At 45.3% G+C, this 12,010-nt stretch overlaps 1 protein-coding gene across 6 annotated transcripts in view; it reads right to left on the minus strand.

Annotated features, from left to right (window-relative positions):
- Positions 1 to 267: 267 nt before the first annotated feature.
- LOC135091135 (ubiquitin-like modifier-activating enzyme 1) overlaps positions 268 to 12,010 on the minus strand; it is a 22,704-nt gene continuing 10,961 nt past the window's right edge. For 4 of the 6 annotated variants that reach the window (XM_063988590.1, XM_063988593.1, XM_063988594.1 and 1 more), the window contains exons 2-8: positions 9,546 to 9,686; positions 8,770 to 9,007; positions 8,418 to 8,602; positions 7,760 to 7,882; positions 2,937 to 4,967; positions 2,518 to 2,702; positions 268 to 2,231 (exon numbers count right to left, since the gene is read on the minus strand). In XM_063988590.1, coding sequence (XP_063844660.1) covers positions 2,093 to 2,231; positions 2,518 to 2,702; positions 2,937 to 4,967; positions 7,760 to 7,882; positions 8,418 to 8,602; positions 8,770 to 9,007; positions 9,546 to 9,686 — 3,042 coding nt within the window. In that variant the 3' untranslated portion in view covers positions 268 to 2,092. Of the gene's footprint in view, positions 2,232 to 2,517; positions 2,703 to 2,936; positions 4,968 to 7,759; positions 7,883 to 8,417; positions 8,603 to 8,769; positions 9,008 to 9,545; positions 9,687 to 11,113; positions 11,306 to 11,797; positions 11,877 to 12,010 lie in introns of those variants that run through there. The other 2 variants (XM_063988592.1, XM_063988589.1) reach the window with 2 other exon arrangements.

A 12,010-nucleotide genomic window follows, 5' to 3' on the forward strand; every position in this document is an offset into this window, starting at 1 on the left:
ACTGGAAGCAAGACGGAAATCTTGTATTCATGCCAGAAGAAAAGGTCAAACTATTCCATGTTTAAACCGGAGGTAAGGCGTAAATCTTGTATTTATGCCAGAAGAGGTCAGAAATCAAAATATCCCCACATTCATGCTGGAAATAAGGCGTTGACACATTGACTGAGGACTAAGAAAGGAGAATCTGACTGAAGGCGAGGTGACAAGTCAATCCCACTCGCCTCACACAACCAGCTACAGGAGGAAGATTCAGAATAATGGACTATGTTAAATCACAGTTTAATATGTATCATCATGGGTACCAAGCAAAGATGAAGCAATACAAAAATTAAAACACTCACTCAACACTTGCACTGAACTACTTAGAAAGTGTCCATCCACTCCTTCTGACTTAACATGTAGCACTTACAGGATACTGATCTCAAATTCTAGGAGGGCCACGGGGTGAGGGTGATACCTTACTCCCCCTGGCCTATATGCAAAGTGATGGGTGGGGGTGAACAGAGGCTGCCTTCCACCTTCCTCATTACTCACTCAGCTGCCTGCCACACACACATGACCAGCTTGCTTGTGTTACTCATCATCTCTACACCAGTAGGGGAAAAAAATAAATAAAAAAAAAAGTAGAAAAAATAAAAGGAGCAAGTATATTAATTGTTCAGCAAAAAATGTTCTAGAGCTAGTATGCTTCCCTTTTCAGCTACATTTTTTTTTTTTTTTTTTTGATGTTATGAAATGTCTTGGTTGACAACATGGCCATTCTCAGCAGTGGCATGAACTGATCACCAAACACTCTTGTCTTTACTGGTCACCTATTCCAGACTGAGGACCTGCCTTGCTTAAGTCAACTGGCCTGGTGCAGTCTTCTTTTCTCATGATCTGCCTTGCCTGTAAGAAAGCATCTCTGTAAAGTGAAAATCTGCATTCAGGAGCAGCTGCAAAACACCAGGAAGAGGTATTAGACCCATCTTTCTTGCACCGTTTCATTCATCTCTCAAGAAACTCATTTTTGCTGCTTGTTTCAGAGGCTGTGGTTGTGAATGTGTCTGGTTACACAAGACTTGCAACACACATGTCTCTGATTCACTAGTAATTGTTGAGTTTCATCCAGCTATAAACCTTAATTCAATTGTACCTGAGGTGAAACATTACTCCACATTCAACCGTTCCACTTTGGTGTCAGCAGTGAATTAAACAGCAGAGGCAAGGTGGAAAAGTGTGTTGATATTCCTTTTAATGTCACATTGTACTTGTCTCTGGCTTCCTTCCATCTTGTCAATATTCTTATAACCTATCAATTTTTATGGTTTTATAACCATTTTAGTAGTTTTATCTTCAAAAATCTCACTTGCAATTCCTATATTTTTGTGTAGCATCCCTTTCAGACCTTGGGTACCTTTACAGTGTTGCAAAGCCAGGTGAGTGGTGTGTGGGTGTCTGTGAGGCAAACACACCTGCCTGGTTCATGTCACCACTGAAAATGCCTTGTGCTCCTTTCTGTGGCATCATTCTTAGAGACTGCTGTTGCTGCTGATGATGATGATGATGACACTGCTTCACATCTTAGGAGACTGATTCCTGCTTTCCTTACTTAAAGTCTGCCTTCACATTACTCCAAAGTGAACAAAACAGCAGATTACGATGTCCTCATACTTATAAAGAAAAATTAAGTTACTTCTTAAAGTAAACAATCTCAATTTCGAGATAATAAACATCTTGCAAATACATTTTCACAAGATCCTGTATTGATGAAGTGTTGAATTCATCAAATACCTTGCCTTTCAGTATGCTGTGCCATATACTACAAGCTTTTATAGTCACAAGCTCTTTACATATAACTGTTTTTACAAAAGTTTGGGAATCCTTCACAAACCTGCCTTAATTAACCTGTTCATGTGCAAAGTGAGACAGTCATCAGATTCAACCTTCCACAGTGAACAGTCACGGAAGAGAATGTAAGAGACTTCATTTGTTGTTCAGGGAGAGCCATGAGTAACACTCCCCATGGATGCCGGCTCCTCACGGCATCGCCAACAATACGAGTCTTCGAGGTGGCCTGTCCCCGTCCCTGTCCGTGTCTGCCGGCTCACATCTACTGGGGCAGGTTATACTTCACGTACGGCACTTCCACATCCTCTCCGTCCTTGTCGTTTGCACAGAGCTCCAATACCAGTGCCCGCACGTGTGGCTCAATCTTCTTTTTGCTCACCTTCTTCACCACCTCAGACATCCTGCAATAAAATATTCATGCTCTACCTCATCCTTCCTACCAGAACATACCAGCATTACTCTCACTGGCCAGGCTACTCTACATCCAAAACCACTTCAAAAGAGTTCCCTGCAATGTAAAAGGGTCAAACATTTTTCTGTTCCTGTGACTTTGGGCAGTTTCCTTTACATCTAATGACATACAACATCAAACATCACAACAGCAGTAAGAGAATAATATCAATATCAGTGACACAGAACACCAACTCCAACAGTGGCTCAGCACACCGGAGTGAAGAGAATACTCACGGCAGGGCCATCCTCTCATTCCTCTTGGCGGGGGGCATGAAGAAGGAGTACAGCATGGACACGCCCTGGCTCAGCATGGTGATCTCCAGCTGGTGCTCTTCCTCAAAGTACTTGATAAAGTTCTCCAGAGTCATTTCCCCATCAACCTCAAACCGGTCCCATAAGGTCCACTCCTTGTCGTAGTACTGGAAGCAACAGGAGTCACGTGAACATCTGCTTAATATCGTGCTGTGCAGCTGCTTGTGTACCTTTGGCTCATATGGATGAACTAATGCCAGGTATTATGGCAACACAGCAGCAAAAGTTTACTTGCTACCATGAAAATGAAATGGAAAAAATAACTGCAATGTGACACTGTAAATTTTGAAAGCATAACATTTCACCACTTCACACGTACAGAAGCCAAAGCAGCAGATTACCTTGTTGGTTGGGGCCTGGATGGGCTCAGAGAAGCCAAAGAATGGCAGTGCGAGGTTGACAAAGCCATTCTTGAACAGCTCCAGCTTGCGGTGTCCCTGCACCAGCTTGAGGAGCTCCAGGCACACCAGGCCAGACACGAGGGAAGTGGTGGTGGCAATGGCAGGGATGATCTTCCCAGCAATCAGTTTGCTCTTGTGGCGGTCGGCAGGAGCAATGTCGTAGTTCTCTGCCCTCAGATTGGAGGCGGCCACAATGAAGTCCATGTGGAAGTTGGAATCGTCGTCCTTCTCAAACTCGAGGGGCTTCAGCTTGAGTGAACCGAAGCTGGTGGCCGAGGGGATGGCCGCCTGCAGGTTGGACACCCGCTCGCTGTCCACCTGGTTGCTCTGGGCCTCAGCCTCGGCATCCGTCACTGCAATCTTCACGCCGGACTTGGGGACGAACTCTGGGATTTCAATCTTGTCCACCATGTCCATGACAGCCTGGCGGTCCCTCACCTGTGGGATGCCATACACCTCTGCCTTCAGGTTGGCAGCAGCCACCACGTAGTCCAAGTGCAGGTCCGTGGTGGAGTTGAACCTTATGCTGTGGGGACACCGCTTGGGGCCAGACCAGAACGGCTCCCCGCTGGATGTGGTCTGGTCCTTGGGGAAGTTGTGAAGGAGTTGTACTATCTGGTTGTTGAACTGTTCGGCAAAGCTCTTCCGGGCCCACAGCACACAGTCCTCAAAGGAATGTGGCCGGTCATCCACCAAGGCGCGCTTCACGCTGTCCAGAGTCTCCACGGGCTGGGAGCCGGGCAGCTTGAGAGCGCGCTCCATGAACTTGGGGTCCTGGAGGTACTGGGCTGCATTTTCTGCCGCCTGCCGGAACTCCCCCTCGAACATGTCCCGCGCCCACTGCAGGGTGTGCTCAATGGCATTAGGGAAGTTCTTCAGGGTGCAGATGGGAATGGATTTCTCGGGAGGATCTTGGGAGGAGCCGTACGACTCAGTGAGGTGCGGCACCACCACCTGCACGTTGCCCTTAGTGCCCAGTGTGCCAGACTCCAGCAGGGGCTTGCGGTAGTACACGCAGCGCCTGTCCATGTACAGGCGGGCCTCCACATTGTCCAGGGCATTGGCCACGCCATCCAGTGCCTCAAAGAAGGTGTCGTCATACAGGCGCTCTGTCTCTGGCCCAACTCTGTTCTGGTGCGCCACAATGTTCACGTCCGGGTTCATCACCTTGACAGCAGCAGCAGCAGTGTTAGATTTGGCCTTCTGGACATCCCATGGACGGAACAGGAACTGCCGGTTGAGGTTGCTCTTCTCGATGAGATCCATATCAGTCACCACGATCTGCCCCCCGTCCTTCACCAGCCCCAGACCCAGCATAGCAAAGTTCTTCAGCAGCTCGCACCCAATGGCGCCAGCACCCACCACAAAGTACTTCTGGCGGCCCAGCTTCTCCTGGAACTCCTTGCCGAATATTGCCACCTGAGGGTCATACCGATTGCCGCTGGGAGCGCACAGATCTTCGGTGAGTGAGGAGGTGTCCTCGGGAAGGCACTCGAGGGCATCAAAGTACAGCCACTGCTTGATCGGGGTGAACTTGCCAGAGCACCCCTTCATCACCTCCTGTGCGATGATGCCGCCAATCACAGCATTCATGGCCACCAGGTCGCCGGAGCAGATCTTGGCAAACATCTTGACAAGGCCCTCGTCAAACTCCTCCACTTTGCAGGGGCTGGCAGCATTCACCTCCTTGAACAGGCCCAGGAAGGCATCAGCATCCCCTTCACTCCAGGGCTTGGGCAGGCGTCCGTTCTTCTCAGCAAAGTCCTGCATGGTCTGGTAGGCTAAGTGTAAGACGCTGGGCCGGTCAAACTTGGCGAAATCCGTCATCACAAACTCTGGGTCCTTCAGTGACTCCTCCAGGGACTTGAACTTGATAATTTTGGGCATCTTAACCTGAGTCACAATTCCCCCCCGCACGTAGTCCGAGAACTTGGTGGTGTCCCCGATGCTGAAGGTGAAGGGACCCAGCACCTGAAGGAAAAGTGGACATTACCGTATTTTACGGCTTATAAGACGCACTTTTTTTTCCAAAAAAATACCCTGAAAAATACTAGTGCGTCTTCCAAGATGAATGTTGTACTGTGAGGTAACACCCAGGCTCAAGAGAGCTTGTACACTTGACTGATACCAATGTAGATTTGTATGATGAGTCATTATGCTATGATGTTATATTAAGTACTATTTAATTCAACCTTTTATATGATGTAAACTCAATACTTAGCTATTACAAGTATTTCCAATGCCATAATCCTTCCTGGAGCTGAACCACAAGCTTAGCCTTAAGCATAACCTCTGCCCTGTAGCATGCTCTGTTTACTATGGTACTGGCAGCGGCAGGCGGCAGCCTTCCCACTCTTGATCTTGATTCGAATCATATAAAATGTTTGCTTTTACTATGCTCGAAATATATAAAATGTTTGCTCACACTATGTTCGAAGCATAAACAACACGTTTACTCACACTCTTTTGCCATTAAATATATCAGTTACCACCTGGCTGTCACACGTATCACAAACTTCTGTCCTGAAATTATCACCCATGGCTACTTCATCGAAACGGTTTAGTTATACTATTGCATACAAGCTACAAGTTGTACAATATGCCAAAGAACATGGAAACAGAGCTGCAGAAAGACACTTTGGATCACCACCTACTGAAAAAATGATTAGGCAGTGGAGGAAACAAGAAGAAGAATTGAGAGAAACTGGAAACAAGGTGAAGCACAATTTACGTCAAGTACCAGCAAAATGGCCACAGTTAGAAAAAGACTTGTGCACGTGGATAATGGAACACAGAAACTTGGGGATTGCAGTTACAACAAAAATGATACTCATAGAAGCAAGAAAACTTGCAACAGACATGGGAGTAGAAGACTTCAAGGGCACTGTGTCTTGGTGTTTTCGCTTCATGAAGCGAAACGGGTTAAGCTTGCGAACAAGGACTAAAATATCACAAAAGATGCCCGAGGAATATGAACAGAAAATAATGACCTTCCATCAATTTATCATTAATGCTAGAAAGCAGAACTCATTCGAACTCAGCCAGATTGGGAATATGGATGAAGTTCCGTTAACATAAAAGCATTGATGTAAAAGGTACCAAAACCGTGACTATTAAAACCACAGGTCATGAAAAGACCCATTACACTGCAGTTTTAGCTTGTTGTGCTGATGGCACCAAACTACCACCATTGCTGATTTTTAAAAGAAAAACATTGCCCAAGGAGAAATTGCCAGATGGCGTTCATGTGATTGCGCAGCACAAAGGCTGGATGAATGAAGCCGGAATTAAAGTGTGGATGGAAAAGGTGTGGTCCAAAAGGCCAGGTGGACTGCTACAAAAAAAAGCATTGCTAGTTTGGGATCAATTCTGCGCACACAGGACAGACAACACTAAAAAACTAGCAAGAACAATGAACACAACATTAGCTGTTATTCCTGGTGGCCTTACTTCCCAGCTGCAGCCACTGGATGTGAGCATCAACAAACCATTCAAGAATAACATGCGTGAAGAATGGTCTAAATGGATGGCTGAAGGACGACACGAAATGACACCATGTGGAAGAATGAAACGCCCATCAATAGCTCAAGTGTGTGAATGGGTGCTGAAATCTTGGAATGCTATTAATACTGAAGTTGTTGAAAAGTCTTTCAAAAAGTGTGGTATAAGTAATGCCATGGATAGTACTGAGGATCACTTATTGTACATGAGTGACACCAGTGATAATTCTGCAGATGAGAGTTCAGAACTTTTACATGAATCCAGTAGTGACAAGTTTTTAGGATTTGAGGATGAATAAATTTCTTTCAAGTCTTATATTTTTAAATGCATTTTAAATTGATTTTTATGGAAATAAAACCACCCTTAGACAATGAAAAATTCTTCCCCGCAACCATGGGTCAGGAAAACATCCCGCAAGCGAGATGTTACTCTCAGTCACGCGTCTCCGTATTGGCAAAACAACACTCGCCGCTCACCTCCACTGCCGGAACCTTGCTCCAGAGCTTTACTACCCTTGGTGCAATCAACAGCTCTTCACCACACTTGTCCCTTCCTCAAGAAGACTAAGCAACTACAATGCTTATGAGAACAAAACATGCATCCCTTCACAGCTCATAGGAGCTTATGAGAACAAGACATGGATCCCTCCACAGCTCATAGGATCATACAATTCGTCGCAACCCTTAACAACAACAACAATAACAAGAGATGGAATGCTTGTAAATTTCTGGTAAGAGGTAGTCTTGCTGACTCCTTGTTTCTTATGTTTTAATGTTCAGTGGTCGGGTTTAAGGTGAATGTGTTCTTGTATGAGAATAAATTTTTTTCTTAGAAATCTCTTTCAAATATTAGGGTGCGTCTTCCACGGTGCAGCGTCTTATAAGCCGTAAAATACGGTATATCAACTTGTGGCACAAAATGGTCAATGTTATCACTCACAGCATGTTTTCTGCATATCCCAGGAGTCTCATTCTATCCTATCCCCACAAACAGTCTATGCCAGGCCAAGCAAGAGTGAAAAACAGGCTACCAGTCCCTGAAGCAGAACAATGGCATGACTTTTGTGTATTCTTCAAGTTTCATTCTCTCCTGTCCCTACAAGCAGCTACATGAGGCAAGAAACAGTCCATGCCAAGCTGAGTCACAAACACAGGATTGGCAATTACAGAGGATTTTTTTCAGCACAGCTTTCTTTGTTGCTCTAAGTTAGCCCTCTCATATAGAAATAAAAGGCAACAAGTACCACGGGCAGCAGGACCCACCTTGATTGGGATGGGACTGCACCCATTGAGCTCCGTCATGCCCTGCACCTCTGAGAAGGTCACGTGGTCCCCGTCCTCCAGGCTGTGACGAGACTCATCCAGGCAGGTCACCACACTGTTCTCCTGCGCCAACAACGAGTATATTAGAGGCACATTGCAAGGTACATGTAAGAGTGTAACATCTTTACAAACTATGAGAGAAAAGCAAAAGGACTGAATGCATGACGGGAAAGAGAGCAGGTATACTTAGGGTCACCACACTGCTCTCCTGCACCAACAACAATGGGTATATTAGAGGCACATTGCAAGGTACATGTGTGGAGTGTAACATTATGAGAAAAAAGTAAAGTGAGGATGAAAAATGATAGTGACAGGGAGATGTGACAGTAGGACTAGTGTAAAGTGTAAAAGGACTTGCAAGACAGCATTGTAGATTTGGTGATAGGATGCTGAAGGATGCTGAAGACTTAGTGACAAAGAACCATGAGAATGCTACAGATTTGGTGACAGAAACCATGAGAATGTTACAGACTTGGTGACAAAAACCATGAGAATGTTACAGACTTGGTGACAGAAACCATGAGAATGTTACAGACTTGGTGACAGAAACCCATGAAAGACATTGCAACAAAACCTCACAAAGCAACAGGAAACACACCTCCTTGGTGATGCCAGCCACCATGGCAGAAACTGGTGACTCTCCATTGGTATCCACCACTTCAAAGTTCTCCCCAAAATCACAGAATATCTGACCGAAGAGCCCATTGGTGCTGCCGAGGATGAGAGCGATGTCGTGGGCGTGGCAGAAGGCGGACACACGCAGCTGCTCCTCCTTGGTGGAGTCTACAAGGGAGGGATGTGAGTGATACAACATTTAAACAACTGTGAGTGCTGTTATATGCAAGTCAAGTCTCTTTTGGCTCTTATTCTTGTCTTTCTTCAACTTATTTACATGAGTCTGCTGTCTCAACTACACACACATCAGCACCACTACCATCGCCACCACACACCTGTCAACACCACCACCCTGAAGTGCTTGAGGAAGTCATCAGAGAGAGGGCTGGTGGAAGCAGAGACTGGGACATAAGGGTTGAGCTCTGACAGTCGCTCCTGACAAGCCTGGGCCCTGTTCACCCCTAAGTCCTTCTCCGTCAGGAAGAAGTGGCTGCCCAAGTCATGCATGGAGGCGTCCTTTGTGTCATGCACAGTCACTGATTTCACTCCTCCAAGGATAACATTCTTGGCAATCTAGAAAATGGATGTTCTTGTAATGCAATGGTAAGACACTGGACTCTTATCCTCTTTATGACTATCCATTTGTCTCCTCCTAACATAACATTCCTGGAAATCTGGAAAATGGTTCTTGTGATGCAACAACAATGTATTCAATTCTTTGCCAAATTGTTAAAGGGCTGTTACTAAATATCTAATTTCTTGTCACAATGTTAGAAAGCTATCCTTTTTATGACTGTCTATTTGTCTAATCCAAAACTGCATCCTTGGTGATCTAAAAGGTGGTGTAGCCCTCATCACACACACCAACACATCCTTATAATGTACAATATTCTTTTTGATTACTTTCTTTCAGGATTGACATCTTCGGTGGCCTTTTTCTCACTTGGCCAGAACCAGAATTACTCTTACATACAAAAAACTCTCTATGACTGTCTATTTGTATATGTAAAAATCAATTCTTCAAAGCTCTCACAGGAGTGGCTTGAAACTCACACTTATTTCAACTCCACACACTCCAACCTTACCAAACACATACACACACACCACTCACCTCAACACCCAGTCCTCCGAGTCCCGAGATGAGAACATCGGAGGATGCCATCCGCCGCATGGCATCATGGCCCAACACGTACAGCTGCCGTGAGTACAGCGACTCGTCAATGTCCTGCCCTGCGCCATTTGCAGCCATGGTCTGTAACGGAATGCCTTGGGTCAGGAGCATAACACAATCTCTGTTCTCTCCCACTACACACACACACACACTTGCTTCAATACAAGTTACATATCAAAATAAGCTGGTTTATATCTATTCCTGGCCACACACTTGCTTCAATACAAATTACATATCAAAAAAAGCTGGTTTATATCTATTCTAGACAGTGTTCAGTGAATATATTTTTTTATCAATACTGTTTAAAGTTCTCACTGACACAACAAAGAGAATGAATTTAGTGTCAGCAATGTTTTCCTCTCATGAGAAGCCAGTCATAACAAAAACATCCTCACACTTATCAACTCTCAGCTCAGATTACCAAGTCTGCCTCAAGTCAAGTGCTCATCCTACTTCCTCTAAACACTGTCTTGGTGGAGACAACTCACAGACTGCAGCGTGTAACATTGACACCGACAATACACATCCATCCTCCACACTCAAGTGGAGCAAGTGGTGAGCAGGAAGCATCAACAACACAACACTTCACTAAGTACAAGGCAAGCATCACCACAACCACACGTCACCAGTGCCAGCAGGAACAACAATTTGTACTATTTAAGTCTGCCATAGGTGGTCAAGCTGAGTGACCACAAATGTAAGAAGCTTGTCAGATAAAAGTAAGGAGTTTGTGCATGTAAAGTCAAGCTGAAACAGGTGCAGCTAGTGCCAGCAAGAACAATTTATGACATATATTGTTTAAGTTTGCAATAAGTGGCGAGACAAAGAACAGTCCACAGATGAACATTCCCACCTACTGTAAGAAGCATGTCAGGGTAAGTAAGGAGTCTGTGCATGTAGAGTAAAGGTGAAACAGATGCAGTTGGCAAAAGATTAATTTTCACAGTGTGATAAGGAGTACTCTTCAAACAACACAATGGTAATCATGTAGCAGAATGCAGTGCCATGGTTTCTGCAAGTCCTGTCGTGCAGTGGTGTTCTTTGAGTGTGACAGTCATTTCACATCGTCTCCTTGTGGGGTGAAACTGCGGTGGTGTGCCAGAAATTAAGAACAGTGTCCCTTAAGTATTAGTGGCCTGAGGTGACACAGAGACAAGGCATGTGAGGCACAGAATTAACACATTGCCTCATAAGCATCAGTGTCCTTAAGTAACACAGAGAGAGAAGGCATGTGGGTCAATCATCAGTGCCTCGTAAGTATCAGTGCCCTGAGGTGACACAGAGACAAGGCGTGTGCGTCAATCATTATGGCATCACCAGCTATGACCACACCACCTGCCACATCTGAACCAAGGAGCAGAAGCGTCAGGTCATAAGTGAGCTGAAGGAACAGATGCACTGAGGCAAAGCTGAACACAAGAGAGGCTTTGAGATGCTCTACTGCGGCGTGTGGGGAGGAAGGAGAGATGCCATAATAATGAAGGGTGGCATAGACAGATTTACTCAACCAGTTTGCCTGGCTGCCGCGGCTGGCTGTCTGGGGGCGCCTTTAAGTCTACCGACATAAAGTCTGTTTGGGACATGGGATAGCACGACGAGAGCACACGATGGTGTTTGGGGTATGGGTAGTGGGGTTCTCCAAGGTCTTCTACCATAGACTCGGAACTGCTGCAGCACGACCCCATGTCCCCCACCGCTCTCCTCCCCGCCCAACGCTACTCATTCCTTAGGTGACCGACACAGGTCTTACTGGCCACTGCTTGGAACAGGGGGTGGATTACAGAATGTGAGGTTATGAGGTTTGGTAAGCATTGTCAGATATAATAGTAGTAGTAGTAGTAGTAGTAGTAGAATATGTACAGTTAACTATGCAATAAATGACCAACTTTTCTTGCAGCAGCAGCAGCAGTAGTAGTAGTAGTAGTAGTAGTAGTAGTAGTAGTAGTAGTAGTAGTAGTAGTAGTAGTAGTAGTAGTAGTAGTAGTAGCAACAGCTCATAGAGATAACTGACAAAACCAATAGTAGTAGTAGTAGTAGTAGTAGTAGTAGTAGTAGTAGTAGTAGTAGTAGTAGTAGTAGTAGTAGTAGTAGTGTTGCTCACTATGAAAGATACATAACACCCACGATTTGTCAGCTAAACACCACCTGAACCATATCACAACACCAGCAACAAGCAACAGCAAGGACCTAACCAAGTGACCAATTCCGAGGAGAGGAGCTTCTGATACTGTCAACACCAAAATGAAGTGTTCGGGGAGAATTTGGCAAGGTAGCAAGTGACTGATAGGAGGTCCTTATCAGTAAGTAGCGTACACTGATATGATAATGATGATGCAACGCTTACTAATGCTGAAAGGATGTGGGTGAGTGTTACATCAGTGTAATTCCTTTGATCTTTATTGAAA

The sequence above is a fragment of the Scylla paramamosain genome, chromosome 36 (assembly GCF_035594125.1).
Source record: "Scylla paramamosain isolate STU-SP2022 chromosome 36, ASM3559412v1, whole genome shotgun sequence".
Classification (NCBI taxonomy): Eukaryota; Metazoa; Arthropoda; class Malacostraca; order Decapoda; family Portunidae; genus Scylla; species Scylla paramamosain.